This window comes from Aythya fuligula, chromosome 19, assembly GCF_009819795.1.
Source record: "Aythya fuligula isolate bAytFul2 chromosome 19, bAytFul2.pri, whole genome shotgun sequence".
Lineage (NCBI taxonomy): Eukaryota > Metazoa > Chordata > Aves > Anseriformes > Anatidae > Aythya > Aythya fuligula.
Window position 1 is genome coordinate 8,244,168 of NC_045577.1, and position 21,267 is coordinate 8,265,434.

Sequence of the window (21,267 nt, forward strand, 5' to 3'; positions counted from 1 at the left end):
CCCCGAGGGAGCCCAGGGGCCACTCCTGTGGCCCTCCTTCTGTTTCTGCCCTGCACAGACCCTGCGGTCTCTGCGGGCACGCACCCACACCCATCTAGCCGTGTGCCAGATAGGTTCCTTTCTGCCCTCCACGCGTCCCATTGCTTTGTGATGCCCTTTCCAGCCCGGCGCTTTAATTACTTCCTAAAGAACGAAATAAAATAACATCACATTTTCTCTCTCTCGGTGTTTTTTCCCCCTTCTGGAACAGTGCCGCTCCGTAAATGTCTGGGAGCAGAGGTATGGCAGAGGCAGGCGCCGCGCTGAAGGTGCCGGTGTGTTTGGGGAAAGCGGCACGACCCCAAACAATAGCAGCCCTGACGTCAGGCTCTATTTATACCTCCTCCTTTCATAAACGTCCCCGGGACGGCGCTTTTCCTACAGTTCTCTGCTAAATGCCACATCCCCCGGAGCTGTCCCTGTCCCCCAAAGGGCACGCTTTATCTGCAGGGTGCGACCCGGCAGCGCGGGCGGTATCGCCAGGGCCAGGCATCCGCAGGCTGCGGCTCCCGCAGCGCTGCTGGGCACGAAGGAGGGTCTGGGAAGGCAGCCCAGCCCCGAAATGTGCGTGCCAAAAGGTTAAAGGCATCACAGAGGGGTTTGTTTGAGCGGGTGTTGGGGTGGGTTTTCTAGCGGAGTCGGTTTTAACTCTGGCTGGGTTTGTGTGCAGGGAGAGGTGCTGGCTTCGATGCCCATGGGACAGGCAAAAGGGAGCGGGAGAAGTCACCGTAAAACCACTCAGGCTGAGCTCAGCAGCCTCTGGGGTTAGGGGTGCCCTGTCCTGGACCACAGGGACCCCAACCCAAGCTGGAGGCTCCGTGGGGTCAGGCTGGGGAGCTCAGTGTGAGAGGCTCAGCCCCCGATGGCAGCGGGTGGGCGCTGCTTTGGGGTCAGCTTGCACTGCGAGGAGCTCCTGGGCAGGCTGAGGGCAGCCAGCAGAGGGGAGGCTTCCAGCTGGAGAGCACCCACAGGTACCTGCCGGGGTTGTTTTTTTCTGATACTGCATTTTTTTCTGGTGAATACTCTTTATGTAAGTGAATAAAACATCGTTTTGCTCGCAGGAGGCAGCGTGTGTAAACCTGAGAGGGATGGAAGTGGTGTGTGCTGTGGGGTCACTGCATGGGGTCAGAAACACCTGGGGGGTGGACACGTGGAAAAGTTTCATTGCAACAGCACTGGAAGGTCCCCTAGAGGTGATGTCCTGTGTCACCAAGGGGCTCCTGTTTGTGTTTGGGGCAGTCTCGGTGCACCACAAGAGCCCTCCGTGCATCGTGCCGACACCTCCCATCCCCACCCCACAGCAGCACAGAGGGGGAGCCCCAACCCCAATCGCTGTTATGAGGGAGCTGAAGCCCAGGGATGTGAAATGCCTCACCCGGGGCCATGCAGGGAGCCAGTGGTAGGGCAGGGAGGACCCTAAACCCCCCCAGCATTTCCCAAAACCCTCACCGTGCACACGGCCGAGCTGCTGGCCGCCTTTCCCCACATCCTCAGCGCGCACGTTCACGCTTTGTGCTCTCCCGGCAGGCTTTCAAGGGCGCCCTGATGAGCTCCTACTGGTGCTCAGGGAAAGGCGACGTGATCGAAGACTGGTGCAGGTGTGACCTCAACGCCTTCGATGAGAACGGACTGCCGAACTGCAGCCCCCTCCCGCAGCCCATGTACGTATCCCCGCGATTCCCCGCAGCCCCCAGTGCCCACCCCGGTCCTGTGAGACACAGCTCAGCCCCCGGGCACCTCCTGCCCTGCATCGTTGAGCCCAGGGCTGTGGGCCAGGGCGCCTCACTGCCTGAGTGATGCCTTTAGGATATCCTGGCTCCGGCTGTGGCCCCTGGAAGGTTTCCTTCCAGATTTTTCATCACCCGATTAGCAGGGCTCGGAGAATGGGATTTCAAATGCTGAAAGAAATGGAATTACGGCGCGATCCATTGCGGCTTGTCAGAGCGAGAGCAAATAAGGAGCAAAGTGATGGGGAATTAGCTGAGAAAGCAGGAAGACTGGCTCCAGCGAGCCACGAGGAGCAGAACACCTTAGCGAGCCAACATCCTCAGAGGGGAGTCTCTTCCCACCCCGAGTTCAACAAACACACTCGTGTGCTGGAGCCAGGCGCTCCGTAGCCCCGCGTTGTGTTGTGTTGCTGCTCAGCCCCGTGCAGAGCAGCACCTCTGTGCTAGCACAGCCAGCAGCCCAAAGCTGCTCTGCCTGCCCCTATGCCCCACTCTGGTCCCCACAGCACTCTGCGTGCAGCTGCCCTGGTTTTCCTTTTGCTCACGCCCATCAGAGGCTTGCTTGTTTGCAGCTGGGTAAGCTCACGGCCACACCTGCCCCTTCTTTGCTCGCTCCCCGTGCAGCCCAGGCCCTCCCTTCGTGTAGGCTCAGCCCCACTGGGCTACGTGGAGGTTAAGCTGGGTCCTCCCCTATTCTCTTGCTCCTGGGCAGCTGGCTCTTAGCTCCCCGTGGAGCTGCTGAGCTCCAGCAGCTCTCCCAGGCGATGAGCCCTCCTGCAGACGGGACGTTTGGGGTTGTACGAAGCTCTTGTAGGAGCTGGGAGGTAAGAACACCAACCCCAACAGGCTGCACCCAGCTGGCAGCTTCTCTTTTGTGCCCACCTACCTGCTCTCCCTTCACCCCCCTGTTCCCATGGTCTGTGTGCACATCCCTGTGTGTGAGGGTGAGAATTTGGGGTTTGTGCTGCTGGGAGAGGAGATCCCCTGGGAGGGGAGCTGATGTGCTCTTTGGTTTCCTCCTGCCCAGCCTGCGGCTGTCCCCGAATGTGGAGCCCTCCAGCACCGTGGTGTCTCTGGAGTGGCTGGACGTGCAGCCTGCCATCGGGACCAAGGTGTCTGACTACGTCCTGCACCACAAGAAGGTGGATGAATACACGGACACCGACCTCTACACAGGTGGGTGGCGCCGCGGCGGGACGGCTCCGTGCGCTCCGGAGGGCGCAAGTCGGTGTGCATGGTGCTGAGCCCTGATGGGGTCCTCCTCGGAGCTGCTGCTTGCGTGCAGAAAGGTGCAAGGAGCAGAGGTGTTAGGTGTGGTGTTGGAAGCTCCAGAGGAGGTTTCTGAAGGCTTCTGTAGAGATGGGTATGGGAGGGGAAGGGGAAAAACAAAAATAGAGCGTGGCAGAAGGAAGTAATTTGATTTTTTTTGGATAGGAGAGCTGTGAGCTGGAGTTGTTGGTTGAAATGACCTGAATTGACTGTTTGATGCATCAGCCTGAAGTGCTTCGGGGTGCTGGGTGCAGGGGGAAGGTCAGCACGCAGCAGCCAAGGGCTGCACAGGGCCGTTCCACTGAGTGGGGATTGCGTGCCGGCGGTTAGAAGGACACGTCGAGTTACCTTGTGCAGCCAGCAAGGCAATCCGAAGCCTGCGATGTGTAGAGGGATCACTTAAGCAGCACATAACTTCTCCAGGGGAACCTGAACCTTCCCTGGGCTGGAGCTCAGTTTTCAGCTCAGGCGTGGGCTGAGCGCTCTGTGCCCTGCAAAGGCTTTGTCAGCGATTCAAGCTGTGCTCCAGGAGCTGCTGGGCAAGGTGCAGGATGTGAAGGATGGAGCTGGATTTGAGCGAATCAATGATTTATTTCAGAAAACATCACTGGAGGCCTTGCGTGATGCTACTGCTGCGTCGAAAACCAGGCAAAACCTCCTGCTGCTTTCTGCTCAAGGGCTTTGGGTTTAGCTCATTAAAGAGGTTGGTGGGAGATGCCAGAGGCAACCTGGTGCTGGCTGAAGCTGGGAGCTGCCTCTTGAAAAAAAAAAAAAAAAACAGGTGCTGGCAGTACCACAGCTCCCCCACCTCTGGCTGGTGGAGAAGGTTTCCACCTGCAGCTGGAGAGAGGCATTGTGAGGGCTTGTGGTGATTAAAACCTCCTCGGTTTAAAGGTTGGGCTCGGTCAGCTGGTGGCAAGGTGTGCGTGGCCAGGCTGTCTGCAAGGACACAGCTGAATGGGGGCACAGGGCTGGTGCTGCTGTGGCTGCTTTTACCGTCAGATGCAAGCTTCTGTTCCGTGAGATCTGGACTTTTCCTGCTGGGCAGAGCTGGAGCTCCCCCCAAGGAGCTCTGCTTCCTTGCTCCCACAAAAGTCCCACCCTGCAGAAACTTCCTCCTGCACCTTCTTGCCAGGGTCGTGCCTCCACTTTCTTTATTCTTGGTGTACAAAAGGTAAAGGATGGAAGAAGGCTTGCTCTGTGTCTTGGAGGGGCGCGTTCCAGTAACGGGGAGGGAAAACAAGCCACCGAAGTGCTGTGTTTGGGATGGGGATTCCAGATTGCTCACACCTCGGTCAGGTGAGGCCAGACTGGGGAAATGTGGGGTGGTTGCTTTGAAGTGGCTGGAGCTCTGCCTGGCAGCCAGAGTAGGAAAGGCAGATTATTATTATTATTATTTTCTTTTTATGACCGCCATGTGTTAGGCGATTGAATTCGTTGTGAGGAGCTGCCCTCCCCTCTACCTGCTCTGGGGGACTGTTCAGGACAGAATGACCCCATTACCAATTAAAGAGAAAAGCCGATCCTAAGCCTCTCCTCTTTCTCTGCGCTGTTTATAACCAAACAACATTCCTTCCTTCATTCCTTTCTTACCCTCCAGGCCCCTCTCACCAGATGACTTGACTCTTGCAAGTACCTTGCGTAGGTCTGCAGAGCTACGACAGCTCTCAGAGGCTTTCCTTGGTACCGTGCTGCTTCACCCTGACCCAAAACCCAGCCGTGAGGATCTCCTCCTCACCACCACCCACCCAACACACTGCAGCATGTCTCCATCCCATCCGAGCAGTGTGCACAAAAAAAAAAAGGAAAATGAAGTCAACCCTAGAAGGGGGTTGCAGGAAGGGAGATTCAGAGGGTTTTATGGATATCGTCAGGTCTTCCTTCCCCACCGGTCCTGGGGCTGCTGGCAGGTAGGAGCAGGGTGCTCCCGGTGCTGGAGGTGCTCCCTTGGCAGTGCTGGGAGGATCTTGCAAGGTGTGAAGGCTCTTGAGAACACTGCTCTTCATCCCTTGGATCTCCTGAGTTCAAGCATGTAGTTTTTTTTTTTTTTTTTTTTTTATGGCTGTGTCTTTTTATTGCAGTTGTAGCCACCTCTTACTGTGCTCCCTGGCACTGGCTGTGCTCTTCAGCCCTGTGGCAGGCTTCACTTTTGGCTGGTACCTGGCTCCTGCCTGCTGCCCCCCTGCAAAAAGCTTCCAGGCTCCCATACTTGCAAAACTCCTCGGCCTCCCCCTTGCTTTGCAATTGGAGGCTGAAGCCTTTCCCGTGAGCCACAAAATATCTGCTCCTCTTCTTCTTGGAGCTGAGTCAGGAGCGAGGCCGGGGGCTGGTGGGACTTGTGCCCCCTGCTCCTGGGATGGGGCAGAAGCAGCTGGGAGCTGGTGTGGGTCGGCTGCCCCCTGGCTGGACGTGGTTCATAAAGAGGCTTCTTACTGGTGCTTGGAAGTGCACGGCCCTTGGACCATCTGATGCTAATAGGAGCAGTTCCCGAGGTGAACTGGTGTGCGAAACAAACCACGCTTTCAACACCACTGCGCGCGGAGAGAGCCTCTCTGCTCAGGAGCCAGCGGAGAAGACAGAGAGCAATTACATCCCAAACTGTTTATTAAAACTTGTGGAAATTACTCATAACTCCATGTGTGCGACAGCTTTGTAGTTGAGTGATGCTCTTTGTTTGAACATGAGGCTCTCGCAGAGGGCGCAGGCGCGCGTGTGTGTGCGCGGCCGGGCCGCCAGCGCATTATGTCATGGACGAAGCAGGCGCTGCACTTGAGAGAGGGAGAGAGAGAAATGTGTTTTACAGGGTGAGGTACAAACTGAAATGGCTGTGAACATCTGGAACTGATATTAGGCTTGGAAAATGTTTTCTGTCACTCCAACACTCCTCTGGAGGAAGGTTTCTGAAGTTAAGAAGCTCCAAAGGGGATGAGGGGGAGGGATGAGGGGATAACGTGACCACCGTGCAAAGTGCTTTTTATTTCTCTGGCCTGGTTGCTGTAGCCAGCCCGTGTCCCTGCCCCTATCAGACGAGGGACCTGGGGTATCACAAGGGCTCGTTGTGGTGGTTTTACATCAAAGATCCCCAGCAAGAGCTGAGCCCTGCCATGGGAAACGTTCCTGCGCGTGGGGCGCTGCGTCCTCCAGCCAGGGTGGGGTCAGAGGACAGAAGGCCGCTTGTTTTCGGGCTGGGAGGCTGGGTCCTGCTGCTGTGATCTTCTCACCGTGCCTTAAGCCCCTCTGCCGAGAACCTCACAGGTGGAGGTGGCAGTTGGTGAAGGCTGGGTGGTGTTGGCCACGGTTCATCCTCCTCCTCACCTCTGTTCCACGCACGTCTCCCCAGGCCTCTGCTTTGGCACGTGCACCAGGTGCCAGGACAGATGGAGCTGCTCCGTGCCATGGTGGGTGGGAGGCACTGATGAACCCAGTGTGGGGCTTCAGTGGGCAGGAGGGGACTGGCTGGGCTCTGTGGCTCGGGTTGCAGTGATGCAGAGGCTCCTCGATGGTTGGCCCTTCTTGGGTGCAAGGGGGTGGTGCTGTGACATTGCTGATCCCACCTCCTGCTCGCCGTGGTGGGGTGGCTGTTCAGCCTGGGGGCAAAAATAGCAGTGTTAGCCAGAGGTTTGGAAATTAGAGGGGAAAAAAAGTGCTTTAAATGCATTCATAGTACGTGTACAGTGGGGCTGGGGGAGGACAGGGCAGTGGCTGTGGGCTTTGGCTGGGTGATGGGTTGGGGTCCGTGAGCAGAGTTTGTGCCACCCTCGGGTTGGTGGCTGTGTTGCTGTGATGTTCTTGAGCTCCTCTGTCTCTTTCTACGTGTTCCTCTACCCAGTGAGGTTTTGCCGAGGCTCCCCGCTGCGAGCTTCCTCCTGCAGTGCCCGGGCAGTGCTGCTGTTTCTCTGGATGCCCCCAGAGCAGCCTGTGCCAGCATCCTCTGCTCCCAGTGCTGCCTTCAGCACCCATCCTGCAGCCCCTCCACAATGCTCCAGGGTGGAAACTGTGGGGCTGCTTCTAGAAAAAGCACCAAGGGTGCTCTCTCCATCTCACATTTCCCCCCTTCCCTCTGAACAAAAGCTGTCCTCTTCCAGCAGCAGGAGCAGGCTGCCCTGTGGGCAGTCCCTGGATGTCACGGAGGGGCCTGGGGAGGTGCCCACCACGGCACCTTGTGAGCTGCTGAGGCAGGAAGGGGTTCTCCCATGTTTGGTAGAGGATGGGGACCCCCAAGACACAGATAAATGACTTGTTTGAGGTCGTGGGAGCTGGGTAGTGAATTACTCAGCAATAGACCCTCAGCATTGAGGGGTCATGTTCCTTGGGCACGGAGCTGTCCCCTCCTGCTTGTGTTCCAGCAGCCGAGTGGGTAGAACGGGGAAAACGCAGAGCAATGAAATGCCCTAGCCTGGTGTCTTCAGTTCTGTCAGGGCTCTTAAGCTGTGATTAATTGTGCTCTTAGTCATATGACCTGAATTTCTGGGTAGACCTGTCTGGTGCCAGGAGTTGGCCTCAATGATCCTTACGGGTCCAACTTGGGATATTCTGTGATTGCCTCTGTCCTTCCAGTGGTGCCACTTCTGCAGCTTGCTGTATGCCAGCAGCTGGGGATGCTGTGGGACGTTAGCTGGGACGGAGCACACAGCAGGGGATGCATCTCGTGTGCTTGTACACAGCGGTGCTGCTGTTGGTCGTGAGCTGCCACAGCCCAGAAGGATCAGTCCCAACAGAGACCTCCAAAAAAGGAGGGGAACAGCAACACAGGCTGCCGAATGCGCTTCTTGGAGGTCATGTAGATCTTGGAGCAGGAGAAGGCAGCCTTGGGCTGTTCAGGGTGCACAGGGGCTGTCTTACACCAGCACAGCCTGGCCGCGTGCAGCAGGGCTGTGACAGGGAGGAGAGCCCCTGGGTGAGCTGCAGAGTGCCAGGGGGACGGGCTGGGTGGGATAACTTGCAGGAGGAGAGGGAATGGCTCTATAAACCCGTGTGTCACCACTGCAGGCTTCTCCAGCACGCTGCTGTTCTGCAGGGGACTCTTTGAATCCGCATCTCCTATAAAAGAAAGTGAAATAGGTCAAACCAGCAGGTTCAGTGCTTTGTACACTTGCAAGTTTCGCTCCGAATAGAGGCTGGGGTGTCTTATTTATAACTGTTTGCTGTGCTCTCACAGCATCCTTCTGACGTGGCTGGGGCCGTGCAGAGACGGCTGTGGAACGCTTCCACACCCCCCTTGTGTGCAAGCTGTGCTGCTAGGCGTGTGAAAAGCAGCCACAGACTAGAAGAAGGGGAGAAAAAATGATTTGGCCAGAACAAGTACTGTGCCTGTCAGGAAGGAGTCGGTGTGCTCTCCTTAAACCAAGTTACCTCCTTAAAATAATCTTGAGAGCCCTATTTCCAAGCGGGCTGGGCACCGCAGAGGTGACATTGTGCTTCAAAAGCTGTGGGAGTTTGAGGTCAGTGGCTATGTGAACATCCAGAGTCTTAATTAATGCCAACAAAGCATGGAGTGTGTTAGGGCTGGAGTCTTTAAACCAGTTGCTGTTAGAGATGTTAATGATCTCGTGTGGGTGATACTGACTGCTGCTGTGAAGTCCTTCGGAGGTAAAACGCTCCATACTGATGGAGGTGCCACATTTGTAGATGGCTTTTTTGTTTCTAAGTAGGCCCAGGGGACACCAGCTCTGGGGCTGGTGGATCAGAGCTGTAGCTTGGAGAAAAAAAAAAAAAAAAAGCCACAATGTCTGTTGGTTTCAGGAGAGCACATCTTCTGCAGCCTTCTCAGGGGCATCTGTGCATTTGGCTTGTGTTTGGAAGGGTCTCTGAGCAAAAGTGGAGAAGACCTGATGGTGGCCAGGAGCTGGTGATCCACCACTGCTGATCTCCTCCTCTGTCCATACCTGCTGGCTCCTCATGGACCTCTGTGGGCTCAAGCAGGGGGTGTTTGGCTGATGGTAACAGCCCCGAGGTGAGGACTGTCTCTGCCCCTCGGGTGCCAGGGGTGGAAATGCAGCAGCCGGGGCTCCTGCTGCTGCCTCCTCTGTAACCAGCACACGGGTGAAGCTGTTTTGAACGCCCAGAGGACCTTTCTCAAGCACTGAATCCACTTCACTTGTTAACAACAGGAAAGTTGATTCAAAAAGAAGCCTTTGAAGAGAAGGTCAAGTTTTTGGAAGCTGCTTCCTGGGCTGTGTTGTGTAATAACACCAAGCAAGTGCTTAATTTTGGCCATTACGCTCGCTGTGAAGCACTGACTTCTCTCCCACTGGGACAGCTGTAGTTATTTCCACCTACCAGTGTCATTTCTGTATCCTGGAAAGCAGAAGGGAGGTGGAGGGCTCTCAGCCCTCAATTAGAGTTGAGTCAGTTGCTGAAGCATTTCATTAATTCACATTTCCATAGGGTTGTTCCAGGCTTCTATTTTTATCTGCCCAGACACCTTTTGGACAGAGCTGGGCACTATCTTCATTTTCTCCCAAATCCCTTCGTAGGTGGGGAGCTGGGGCTGGCCCCAGAGGACGGAGCAGCCTGGATGGTGCCGAGGACTCAGAGCTTGCCAAGGGCTCTGCGCTCGGAGCCACCTCTGCCTTGCGGCACCGGGCAGCTGGAGATGCTCCCTTCTAGCAGAAAGGGCTCTGAACTTCTTAAATGGCAGTTAACGAGGCCAGACGTGGGTATTTCATTTTATTTTTTTTTTTAAGGTCTGTAATTTTACCCCCTAGGATAAAGTTTCTCCTGATCTGGAAAAGTCAAGGCCGCAAATCCGCCTTGTCAGAAAGCATCAGGAGAGAAGGCAGCTAACGCGGCTGGACTGCTCGTGGCGTGCGAGCGCGTCAGCGGAGCCTTTACGTGGGAGCCTTCATTGATTAGAAAAGCCTGTCTAGTCAATAAGTTGTGACTGGGATTTGGAGGGAAGCTCGGGCTGCGTCTGCAGAGCTGGTGCTTGGCCACGCAGCCCAGAGAGGGTTGGAAAATGTGGGGCACGGTGGGTGCAGCGCGACCCTGCTCGGGGCGGAAAGCTGGGTGTGAGCTACACCCCGGCCAGCCCTCCCTGCCAGGGTTGGATCTTCCTGGAGGCTTCCCGTGTTCTTCTCGCTAACCAGAGCCTGAGGTGGGAGCCTGAACGGGGCGGTGAAGCTGCTTTCCAGTCCTCTGCCTGCTGCTGGGGCTTCCCGTGCGTGTGTTCATTTTGTCAGGAGGCTGAAATGCAATCCGGGCAGTTAGATAGCATCCCTCCACACGTCTCTGGAAAGAAATAAAGGTGCAAAAGAGATCAAAGGAGGCACAAAGGCTGCCCTAACAACCTATCCTGTCCTGTTTGAAGTGCAGGAGGTACTCTGGGGACGGTCCCAGAAGCCAGGGTGGTAAATCAGCCTTGTCCTGAACGTTACAGCTGTTCTCAGCCGGGATCCTGCTCTGCCATACCAATGCCAAAGCTGCTCTAAACCCACGCTGCTCCCCAGGCGGCTCCGTGCTAGGTGGCCCTTTGTCCCTCCATCCCGTGTGCCCTGAGGACCACCACTTCCCATCCCCTGCCTCCCAGCTCCCCGGGATGCTGCGGGCTGCTGTGGCTCGAGGCGCAGCGCTCCCTCTGTTCCCCGCCTCGCTTCAGAGCGAGGGAAGTTGAAGCAAAAACCAGAGAGGGATTAAGCCTTGAGTCAGGGGATTTGCCAATTAAAATAGCTGCTCCTCCCGCAGGTTTCGTGTGATACAGGAGGAGGGAGAGACCCTCCCCGTCTCCCCTGTGACCCCTTCCCAGTTTGTTCAGCTTGCTGGGGATCGAGATGTGGCCCTCAGGAGGGAGGGGGCAGCCGGGGCTGTGTTACACCGCCCGCTGTTTGGATAGGATAAACCTTTCCTCCCCGTAATTGGGTGATTGGACTTGGGAGCTTTCTCAGATATTAATCTGCAGACCCCAGAGGGGGTCAGATTAGGTTATGGAGACAAAATAGGAAATACTGCTGTGGCTAGTTTGGGTTATGGGGGATAGAGGGGATATTCTGCAGCACTCCCCTGCTGGGTTCCCACTGACGGAGGGGTCAAGGAGCGGTCTTATCTCAGCATCACGTTGACTTGGTCTTTGCTGGGAGCGGCTGCCTCTGAACTCTTTCCTCCCCTGTAATCCTGCTGCTCCACAGAACAGGACCACGACCTCCCCTTTGAAACAGGGAGGGGTGGGCAGCGATGACCTGCTGCTGGGGCTTGTGAACAGAACTAATTTTTTTTTTTTTTTTTTTTTTTCCTTTCCCCAAACAGGTATTGTGTCATGAGGAACCCTGGGGTAGAAACAGCTTCATTTTCTGAGCTGCTGTCACTTGGACAGTGAGATCCTCCTCCTTGCTGGCTTGTCAGAGGGAAGGGGTTTAGTTTTTTAGTGGTCCAGGGTGGGTGACTTACAGCAGTGGGCATGTTGGCACGCACTTTCTTCTGTCCCATGTGATAGATGTACATGGGGAAGGACCTCGTGCCAGTCCTGTCAAAGCTGGCAAGACGAGCTCGTACCCGAGTGTTTCAGGGCTGTGCTACTTGGGAATGCTGCACTGAAGCAGCATCCTGGGGGTACTGACAAAGGGAAATTCCCCATGCGTGTGCTGAGCCCCGTTTGGTGTGTGGGGTGAACCCTGCAGGCTGCCCTGGGAGCAGCTCCCAGTGCTCCTGGATGTGAGATCTGCTGACACAGAGCTGGCTGCGGGCTGCAGCGCTGCTTCCAGCCCTCGCTTCTCTTTCGTTAACAGGGAGATGGCAGAGAGGGGATGGCCACTGAGTTAATGAGGGAAGCTTCTGATCACAGCCATTGGAGTGAAACCCCGAGGTTTTTCGTGGTGATTTGGTGACTCACCCTGACAAAGCTGGGGTAGGAAATACCTCACTGGCTCCCTTTCCTATGCAGCAGCCTGGCTCCTACACTTGCTTTGTTGTCCTTGGGCCTGGCCTCACCACCACGAGCATTTTACACCCACTGGTAAGACCTGAACCTCAAAGATCAGTGGTCCTGTGCAGCCTGGTCAATTAGCTGCCTTTAATGAGGCTCACGATTTGTTTCCCTGGTGCTAACCCTAACCACTGTCCCAGGGGACTGGCGAGCCAGGGGTGTTTGGGTACAGCTGGGGGACCCCGCTGCTTTCTGCCCCCTGGCACACGTGTGTGCACGTGTGGGGACACTGACTGCAGGAGTGCGGAGCAGCTAGCACCGCGGCTGTCCTGGGAGAAGAGGGCTTGCACGCAGTCACAGATAATACTTGGCTTTCCTTTATCCTCTGTGTCATCTGTGGAAATCAATAAATCTCGCTGACTTCATTGTACAGCCTGGGAAATTGAGGCACTCAGCAGTAATGGCCAGAAATTGTTTGCGGAGCCTTGTTCAGAGGAGCCAGTTAAGAAGAAGTGGTCGAAGCTCATGTACAGTTAATATTTACTGTGATTTTTTTTTTTTTTTTTCCTCTCAAGCCACAGAATTTTACACTTGGCTTCAGGCTGTTTTCAGTTCTGTTCCCCGTTCCTGTAGGCAACCTCGGTGCCTTTTTGGTAAATGGAGCGTGTCAGACCCAGGCAAGTGTGCCCATCCTGCCAGGGGCCGAGGCGAGCAGGAGCTCCCCAGGGCACTGAAGAAGCCTTGGGGTCTGCCCCATCCTAACGCAGCCCCGGGGAGGTGTGTGCTGGCTGCTGTCCTTGGGACAGCCCAGGGTCGTGGATGGGGAGATGGTCACCGCTGGGGACCCTGATGGGACAACATGCGGTGATGGTGGGGACCGTTCCCCCTTGGTGTCCTGGCTTCACTCAAGGTCCTTCTGCACCCTGCAGCTGATGGGGTCTCCTCTGTCAGACCCTCGGGACGGTGTCTGACTGCACACCTGGAGTCAGCACCCACGCTGGGGTGAACCCAGGAGCCCGTTGCCCCCTTATTTAGGCTGAGGAGCTTTCTTTGCAAGCCCTCAAGGATGATCTAAGAGGGGTGGCCCTAACTGCTTACAGTGGGGCACCAGGAGCACCAAGGGCAGCTGTGTGCTCCCCTCCCTGGCATCTGGGGAGCGCTTCTGGTGCCTGCCCTGCCTCTGTGTGTGTGCAGAGTCCCATCCCGATGCTGGGGCTTGTTGGGAGCAGGGATGGAAACCAGTATGTGAGTCGGAAGGGGGGACTCAGGGTGCTCTGGGCATGGCTGGGCTCCACAGCCAGCCAAAAAGGCACCCTGTGCTCACCCCAGCTGCGAGCAGCTGGTGCATTTGTTGGGAACGTGCCCAGCTGCACTGGCACCAACCCTGCTTTGGTGTGGCCAAGTCAGGCAGCTCCATCCAGCTCTCAGCTGTGGGCCCATCCTGCACCCCAGGAGCTGCAGGAAGGGTGCTTCCCCCCGGGGTACCCTGCAAGGAGGTGCCCACATCTGTGGGCAGATGGTGCTGCGGACACCAGAACTGGGGCTGGAGGTGGGAAATTCCTTCCTCCCTGCGCCCCAGCCCTCATCAGCTGGCCTCCCCGGGCACGTGATAGGTTCCCTTTATCTGCTAATATTAGCCATAAAACAATCCAGCTCTGTCCGTAATCCTGTTAGAGCCTTTGACTCTTGCTCCTGTGACTCCCAGCAGCTCTAATTGCGGATACCCATGCTCATGATTAATGGCTTGGTTCATCTCCAGTGGCACTGGTTTTACATGTGAAGCCTGCTTCCCCCCATAACGAGTTGTGCAAAGGGGAAATAATCCCTGTTAAAAACCAACAGCACAGAAATGTGGCGTTGGCATCTCGTCTTCATCCGGCCCTTCTGCCTCCTGTCCATCCTCTCGCTCCTCTCCCCTCTGCCTTTCATCCCCGTGCTTACTGAGCGAACAACCCTAATTGCCGTGGGCTTTAATTTTGCTGCCCTGGAGCCCATAAATCACTCCGATGCGTGGAGCATTTTCATGCTCCTTAACAAAAGGAGCGGGATTTTCTCCTCTGCTGCGTGTTTCACAAGTGACTAATTGCATCAAGGCACCTTCGAAGCAATGACTTCATCAATTGCTCATCCCGCAGACGCACGGCTGGTTATATATGCCTGATCAGAATCCTACATTTATTAGGATTAATTTATTCTCCGATCATTTTTCTTCTGCCGCAAGGACAGGGAAGTTGAGTGATGTTACTTGCTCAGCTACGTAAGCACGATTTCTTGCCTCATTACTGAGCCTGAGATATTTTTGTTACGTGCTGAAACTTCTCCAAATGAGAGTGAGTGATGTTATGTCTCAGACAGGAGTTATCTTGGGACACCACAGAAATCAAGTTATTTCAGGGTGCCTACAAATTGGCTTTAGATCCTCGCAGCCTTTCTTCTTAGCTTTCCCTCCTATTTGTCATGGGACACATGTCTGCCTGAGCAATAGCAAGCAGTCGGGGCTTTGTGTAAAGGGCTGGTGTTTCTCCCAGCTAGAAGCCATCTGAAAATGGGGATGCTTGCTCTAGGTTAGCAAATCCTTCCGATGCTGCTGGCAAATGTGCTCACGAGCAGGAGGGGTGCTGAAGGACTGGCCGTATAAAAAGGGATGCAGTGAGCGCAGGCTGAGCATCTCCGAGGAGGAGGCACTCGGACTGGTGAGGACAGAGCAGTAAACACGGGCGAATTCACACATTTTCTTAAAAGCTGTGGTCAAACTCTTTTGCGGGAGCAGTGCCTGATAACGATTGCCAGAAGCCCTCACTTCAGCTCCTCGCCTCCCACCCCCAGAAAGGCTCCTCTCGGGGAGGGACGGAGCTCGTTTGCAGTCAGGCAGGAATTTTGCCTCGGCTACTTCCAGTCTGGCGTCTGCCCTTAATTCACTGCTGGCCCCAGCGGCCGCCCGGGGGGATTTTGCACAGTTTTAATGGACCAAACGGGGTCACTTTGAACTGGAGCCGCGCGGCCTGGGGGGGCCGTGGCGATGCTGGGGAGCCTCAGCTGGTCGCTGGGCAGGGCTCGGGCAAGGAGGTTTGGGAGCAGGGATGGAGCTGGGAGGTTTCCTTCGGCTGGGGAGCTCAGGAGCCCATAGCACGGGCAGGGACAGTGCTCGTGCAGCGTTGGGGAGCTCGGGTTTGCCCGGGGAGCAGAGAAAAGGAGGTGACTGCTGCGGAGAGGTGGGTGGGAGGGCAGCGCTGGACCTAGGAGGCGCGCTGAAGCCCGGAGCCGTACGGAGGCGGGCTTGTTATGTTTTGCCAACAGCAAGCTGGCAAGAAATCGCCTGTTTTGATGGCAGATCTGCTGTCCTGCTGGCTGTCCAGCATGGGTTTGCATCGCCTGGATTGGGGCTACCTCCTAATGAGGGGCAGAGCAGGGACCCAGCAGGCACGGAGCCCCCTGTCCCGCTATCCCCACGGCAGGGGGCTTGCTTTGGGGTGGCCGAAAAGGGATGTTTGCTGAAAAAAAGCATGTCAAGAAGCAAGGGGCTGCTGGTAACTGAGGGTCTTTGCCTACAGAGGGGGCTCCTGCACTGCCCGAGGCCGGCTGGGCTGGGGAGGCAGGAGCGGGGCTGCGGAGGCTGCCAGCTGACCTTTCTCAAACAGTTCATGGGTTTCCAGAGCAGCCGAGGTGTCAGCGGTGTAGAGCAGTCACAGCTTCCCAGGCACTGGAGGAGGAAGGCAGGGGGCACTCGAAAGGGGAGGAAAAGGCTCCGGCCTGGAAGGGTGGAAACCTTGCAACCCGTTAACTGTTTCTCCGCGGCGAGAGGCGGAAAGCAAACCAGGGTGTGCTTTGCTCCTGCGCCTCGCTCTCGCCCGTCCTCGCTGCCCTGCTCTGCTCTTGCCCTGCCTGGGCTTCTCTCCTGGCTCCTGCAAAGGCAAGACCTAGGTGGGGACTGGAAGGATCGAGGAGACAAATGGGCTCTGCCCCAGCACGCGGAGCAGACCTGGACCGAGCTGAGTGCTGGAGAGCAAAACGTGCTCTGAGCAGCGTGCAGCATGAGCAGGGGCTGCTTATGCAGAGCCCTCTGCTCTGATGAAGTCTCTGCAATCAGATTTAATTAACAGGCATGGGCACACAGAAAAAACTCCTCGAGCCCTTTTCTTACCAGTGCATCGCTCTGCGTTTTCAGCTATCTTTGCTGGAAGTGCGTTTGTCTGGAGCGAGGGAAGGGGCTCTCGGAGCTGCGCCGTGGCAGCCCGGCAGTAACACGCTGTCGTTCGCGGCTGACAAAGCTCGGGAGTAAATTAGCAGGCAGAGTCTGTGAAAGGAAATGTTTCCTTAAACGTTTCCATAAAAGCTAATTGGCCTGTAAGAGCCGCGTACCTGTGGGCGCGCGGCGTCCCAGGGGTTCAGCGCTCACGGAAGCTATTCCTGGCTCTGCTAACAATGTTCAGTGTGACTTTGAGCAGGTCGTTTCAGTTCCCTGTGCCTTGGTTTCCCTGCCTGAAATGAGAAGAATACTCCCTTCCAGAGCACTGATAAGGTTCATGCACTAAAATTTTATTACTCGGATGGAGTTCCTTGGCAGAGGGATATTATGCAGAAAGAAGGTTAATGATGATGGTAGGCAGAGAATAAAAAAAGAAATTGCTGTTTTATTTTTATTTTGTTCTTTAAATGATGTTTAATAGCCAGTTTTCAATTCAGGAATAAAACCCAGTCCTCTGTGACCACCAAATTATCTCGCAAATGCTGTTCTGCATGCAGACGGAGGAGAGGAGCTCACCCCTTCTCTCCGCTCTTAGGAGCAATCAGCAAAACGCATGTTGGAGCAGCTGGTCTCCAGAGAGATTTCCTTTTCCCAATTAGAATTCTCATCTTCATTCATGAATAATGAAGAAAGCGCTTCCCAAGAGGCCTCCAAGAGGTTTCACGGGTTTCTTAGTGCCGTAGGGCTGGGGTGGAAGTGCTGCTGTGCCGGGCACGGCGTGCGTCAGGGCCGCTCCTTCCCACAGCCGAGGCCGGGGGGACTGAAGCAGAGTGGGGCGAGGGGACGTGCCCGAGGTGAGGTGGGAAGCCAGGCAGGCTGGGCAACGCTTCTTCCAGAAGGAATTAAAGGCTGAACTGAGCCATTATCCACCCCAGACCAAAGCTGAATGCTTCCAGAAGCATTTCTAGGTGAACGTGCCCAACCACTGTGGTGACCTGGGGAGCAGAGGTGCCCCTTCCAGGACGAGCCTGTCCCCCGGTGCCCTGCCTGGCCACCCCGCTGTGTCATCCTCACCGCAGGCTGCGAGTGCCAAGCACAGCAAAACACAGCACGCTCTGAGGCTGGGTGTTAGCTTATTTATTTTTTTTTTTTTTTTCCCGCTTGTTTTTATTTTTTCCACAAACACTGGCTACGTCAAAAATGCCACGTTCGTCACCCCCCAAACTATTACAAAAGCTAAGGTCAAATTCATGGAATAGTTTTGGCTGGGGAAAAGAGCAAGGGCGAGGAGCTGGGTCCCCACTGGGTGAAGCGCGGGGGCTGCAGGACGCCGTCTCCTCTCCTTCCGCTGCCTGTGGCCGAGGGTTTCCCATCCCCAGGGCAGTGTCCAGCCGTGGGGTGGCAGCTCTGTGTGTGAGGATGCTCTCGGTGCTCGCGTGCTCTTTTTCCTGCTCAGTTCCACTGTGTGGAAATACCGAGTGAGCTGTGGTTTGCTAGGGGAGGTGACATCTTTTCTTAGGTAACCTAGTAGACTGGGAGAAAAAGGACAGACTTCTGGACATGTTATCACTGGCTAATCCAGATCTAATCCAGATCACTGTTCTCCTTCCCTCCTCCTGGTCCGAGTGCTTGTTGGAGAGGTGCTCGCCTCCACCCTGGTGTCCCCATGGAGCAGGAACAGCACAAGAGGAGCCCTGCCCCTGGTTTTGTGGAGCAGCTCATCCCTGGAGCAGAGCATGGCCTTTTGTTGTGGCCATTCCTCAGCTGTGGTGCTGAGCACAAGCCCTGCAGCTGCTGCCTTGCCTGGCACAGTGCTGGCAAGCCAAAACATCCAGCAGAGAGCAGCCAGGCTCTGAAGGGCCAGGCCCTTGGTGCTCGTTGGAAAATCCTCCTGGGCAGATGAGAGCGCTTCCCCCCGAGGCAGGTCGGGCTCCTTGCTCACACCAGCAAGCTCTGACCAACAGCAGGTGCAAAAATCCCATCCCAGTGCCCGTGTTCAACTGTAAAGCACTGCGCATCGCTTCCCAGCTTTGTTGTTGACCTCTTGCCTATCTCTGAGTTTCTTCCCACCATTTCAACTGTTGCTTTTGCTGCCTATTTAATAGGCTTGTAAACAAGGATTCTTGCACTGTCCCCATCCCCTCGTTGTGTTTGCTCAAAGCTTTTCCCAAAACTTGCTCACCCTGTGTAAACAGCCCCTTTTTTGCCTCATCCCCATGCCCTTCTCCCTCATTTCTCCACTCGACCTTGCCTGGCCGTGTCAGGGAAGGTTCAGCTCTGGCTGCAGGGTGCAGTTTCAAAGCTCGTTCTGTGCTGATGAAACCAAGGGGCCATGCTCCCCCCAACCCTTCCACCTTCATAAACACCATTGTGAATTTGTGGGGACAAGGGTTGATTGTTGATAGTTTTTTTTTCTATCTCCCCCATCTGTGCCTGCACAGAGCCGATGTGGGGCCGCAATGGTGACAGTATTTAAAGCAGGAGCTGTCTCTAGGTACTTATGTGTACAAAATCTCATACAACAAGACCCTGAGCTCTCTGGGGGCCTCCAGGTGCTACTGTAAGATGAAACGATCAAATACCACTGCACGGAGAAATGTCACGGCGCATCAGTAAAACTCCTCTCTGTAAATAAGAGGAGCTCGGTCTATCTCTCTGTTGTAGAGCCATGGGGCGTGTTGTTGCCAGATGAGCCAGAGAGGTTTGTGTAAGGAATGATTGGAATCGATTGGAATTGGACTGAGGAGGGGCGATTGCCCCCCATGTGGTTCTCTTCCCCCCTGCACCCACCTGGCTCCGGGTCCTGCAGCATCATCGGCACGTGCTCTCGCCAGGAATAAAGCCAGCCCTCCCTTTTTTTTGACCTTAAGTGATGGTTTAGGATTTCTTTTATTTGTGGACCTCGTCTTGGCCTTCTCCCACTATTTGTCTCTCCAAAAAAAGAATTCTGCTCTTTCAATTTCTGAGCCCAAATTGGAGGGGGGGGTATTACCAATCGGGATCAGTAAATAGCTCATCTGCCTTCGTAACACTTAGCATTTAGATAGTGCTTTCCATCGTCAGAGCCCTCTGCAAACTCCAGGTAATCCTCCCAGCACCCCTCCAGTCGGGTAAGAATAACTAATCCCAAACAAATAGCTTCAGTGTGGAACTAATGTAGGGAATGGATAAGAGTAATTTCAGGTTTAAGAGAAAACTAGTGGGTAATCTCACAAGAAAATTAGAAAAAAAAGGGCAGGGGGAAAGAAAAAAGCCCGAGCTATTGATTGTGAAAGTTAAGTCGCTTCAGCTCATTGACTGGCATTTCAAGTAGCCAGGACAGGTTGGAAATATTGCAGCTACTTAGCATAGCCTTGCCATTTGGAGGCATAAAGTACATCAGAGATTCAGTAATACGTTAAAATAGTTAAATTTAAAACGCATTCAATAATTTTTGTGTTAAGGTTCATTATTTTTTTCCTATCACTTAACAAAAAAAAATCTTGTAAATATTGAATTTTCTCCTTTTTGTGTGTTTATTTAATAACTGTATTTACTTATTCATTTTCTAATTTCCTCCTCCTTCTGTCATCTCTGGAAACTGGAGCTTGAGGAGATTTGCCCGCCCTTGGTGGTAGTTTAGTCAAAATATCTTGTCACTTGTGTGTCCTGGTGTGCTTTTTTTCCAAGCCTGGTTGAACAGTTGTGTTTGGTCACCAAATGAACTCATTAATCCATGTTCCATTTGGGACAGGTTTTGGGGGAGAAATGGCTCAGATTCTGGTTTTCTTTAGAAACCGAGAATCTATTTTTCCAGAGGACGACTTGTGTCCTTGTGTGTCCTGCACCACGTGCAGGAGCCCAAGTCCGAGGTGGTGATGTCCAGGCTAGGAGGCAAGCTGCAGGTAGAGGTTGGGTTTTCCAGCTCTGGTGGCTCAAGTCCATTTCTCTGCTTTCCAGCGTCAGCTGAGGGCACTGGACCAGACCTAGGGCTCCAGCAGACCAAGGCTGTTCTGAAACCCATGTGCTTGTGCGAGCATTCGCCTGTCCAGGACAGTGAGCTTTCCCTGAGCCCTCTCCTGGTCTCCAAGACCTCTGAATGGGTCTGTCAGGGTGTTACAGAGGTGTGTTTGCAGGCACCACTGCAAACCAAGAATAGCTATAGAGGATCATAAGGACTTGTAGCACCAGCTCTACTGCTCTCAAGTGCTTTATTCCCTTATATTCGCCTAAACCCCAAATCCACCGCTGCCTGCCCCAGGTATTTCTAAGCAGTTACATATTTGCCTCGGACTTTTTATCCCCTCCATCCTTAGCCCTGTGTTTTGAAAGGAGAAAACCAAAACATGCCTGAGGAGCACTGAGCATGGCCACTGATCACAGGGATGGAGCTTGGGGGTGCACGAGGGGTCCAGGGGACACCCAGGGCAGACGCCCACCCTCCCCTTCACCCGCCGGACCCCTCTGCAGCGACCTTCTGGGGAAGAAAGAATAATAAAGGCTTGGCAGGTCTATTCACACTGTGTAAAATTGAATTAGCAGAGGTATGTGAGGAACATGGCTCAATTTCCATGGGGATGAGGAGATCTTTATCACCCGCCCCCCCCCCCCTCCCCCCCCCCCAGGATTATCCCATGCAGCACAAAGCCCCTTTTGGGGCTAGCAGGCAGACGTCCCCCGGTGTGCCTCGCCGGGGTAAAATCAAGGTGATGTCTGAGCCAGGCTGGGCTGGGGGCTTAGCCACAGTGGGAGGTGGGAGGGGGAAAGTAAGCAGGGAGGCTGCAGGGACCAAAATGAAGGTGTTCAAAGGTGCAGGCTGGAGATTGAGTGGTGATAAGAGCCAGGGACCCCCTGTTGTTTTCTGCCCCCTCACCTTGATGAGATGTGGCACCTTTTGGTGCCCTCTGACCAACTCACAGGGTAAGGGAAAGCTGCTCAGAGGGCTTTGCACCCTGATCCCCAAACCAACAGCACCAGCTCCTCTATCTGCTGCTGCTGACCCCTGCGTTCAGTGGGAGATGAGAAAATGGCCAGGAATCCGTCTGCGGAGCTGTTAGCTCTGCTATGAAGGGGCTGTTTGTCATCTGCCGGCCAGAGAAAGGTCCCCGCAGCCTGTTGGAAACCCTGCCCAGCCCAGTGCACCCCAGCGAAGGGCTGAGCTGGGGTGGCAGCACCATGGTGCTGGTGAGGGGTGAGCAGGGGAGGGACAT

The 21,267-nt window shown here is 54.9% G+C and overlaps 1 protein-coding gene across 1 annotated transcript in view; it reads left to right on the forward strand.

Annotated features, from left to right (window-relative positions):
• The window catches only part of ASTN2 (astrotactin 2), a 315,069-nt gene that overhangs the window by 227,135 nt on the left and 66,667 nt on the right, over positions 1–21,267 (forward strand). Inside the window, exons 17-18 of the mRNA XM_032200243.1 lie at positions 1,567–1,700; positions 2,794–2,942. Coding sequence (XP_032056134.1) covers positions 1,567–1,700; positions 2,794–2,942 — 283 coding nt within the window. The remainder of the gene's footprint in view (positions 1–1,566; positions 1,701–2,793; positions 2,943–21,267) is intronic.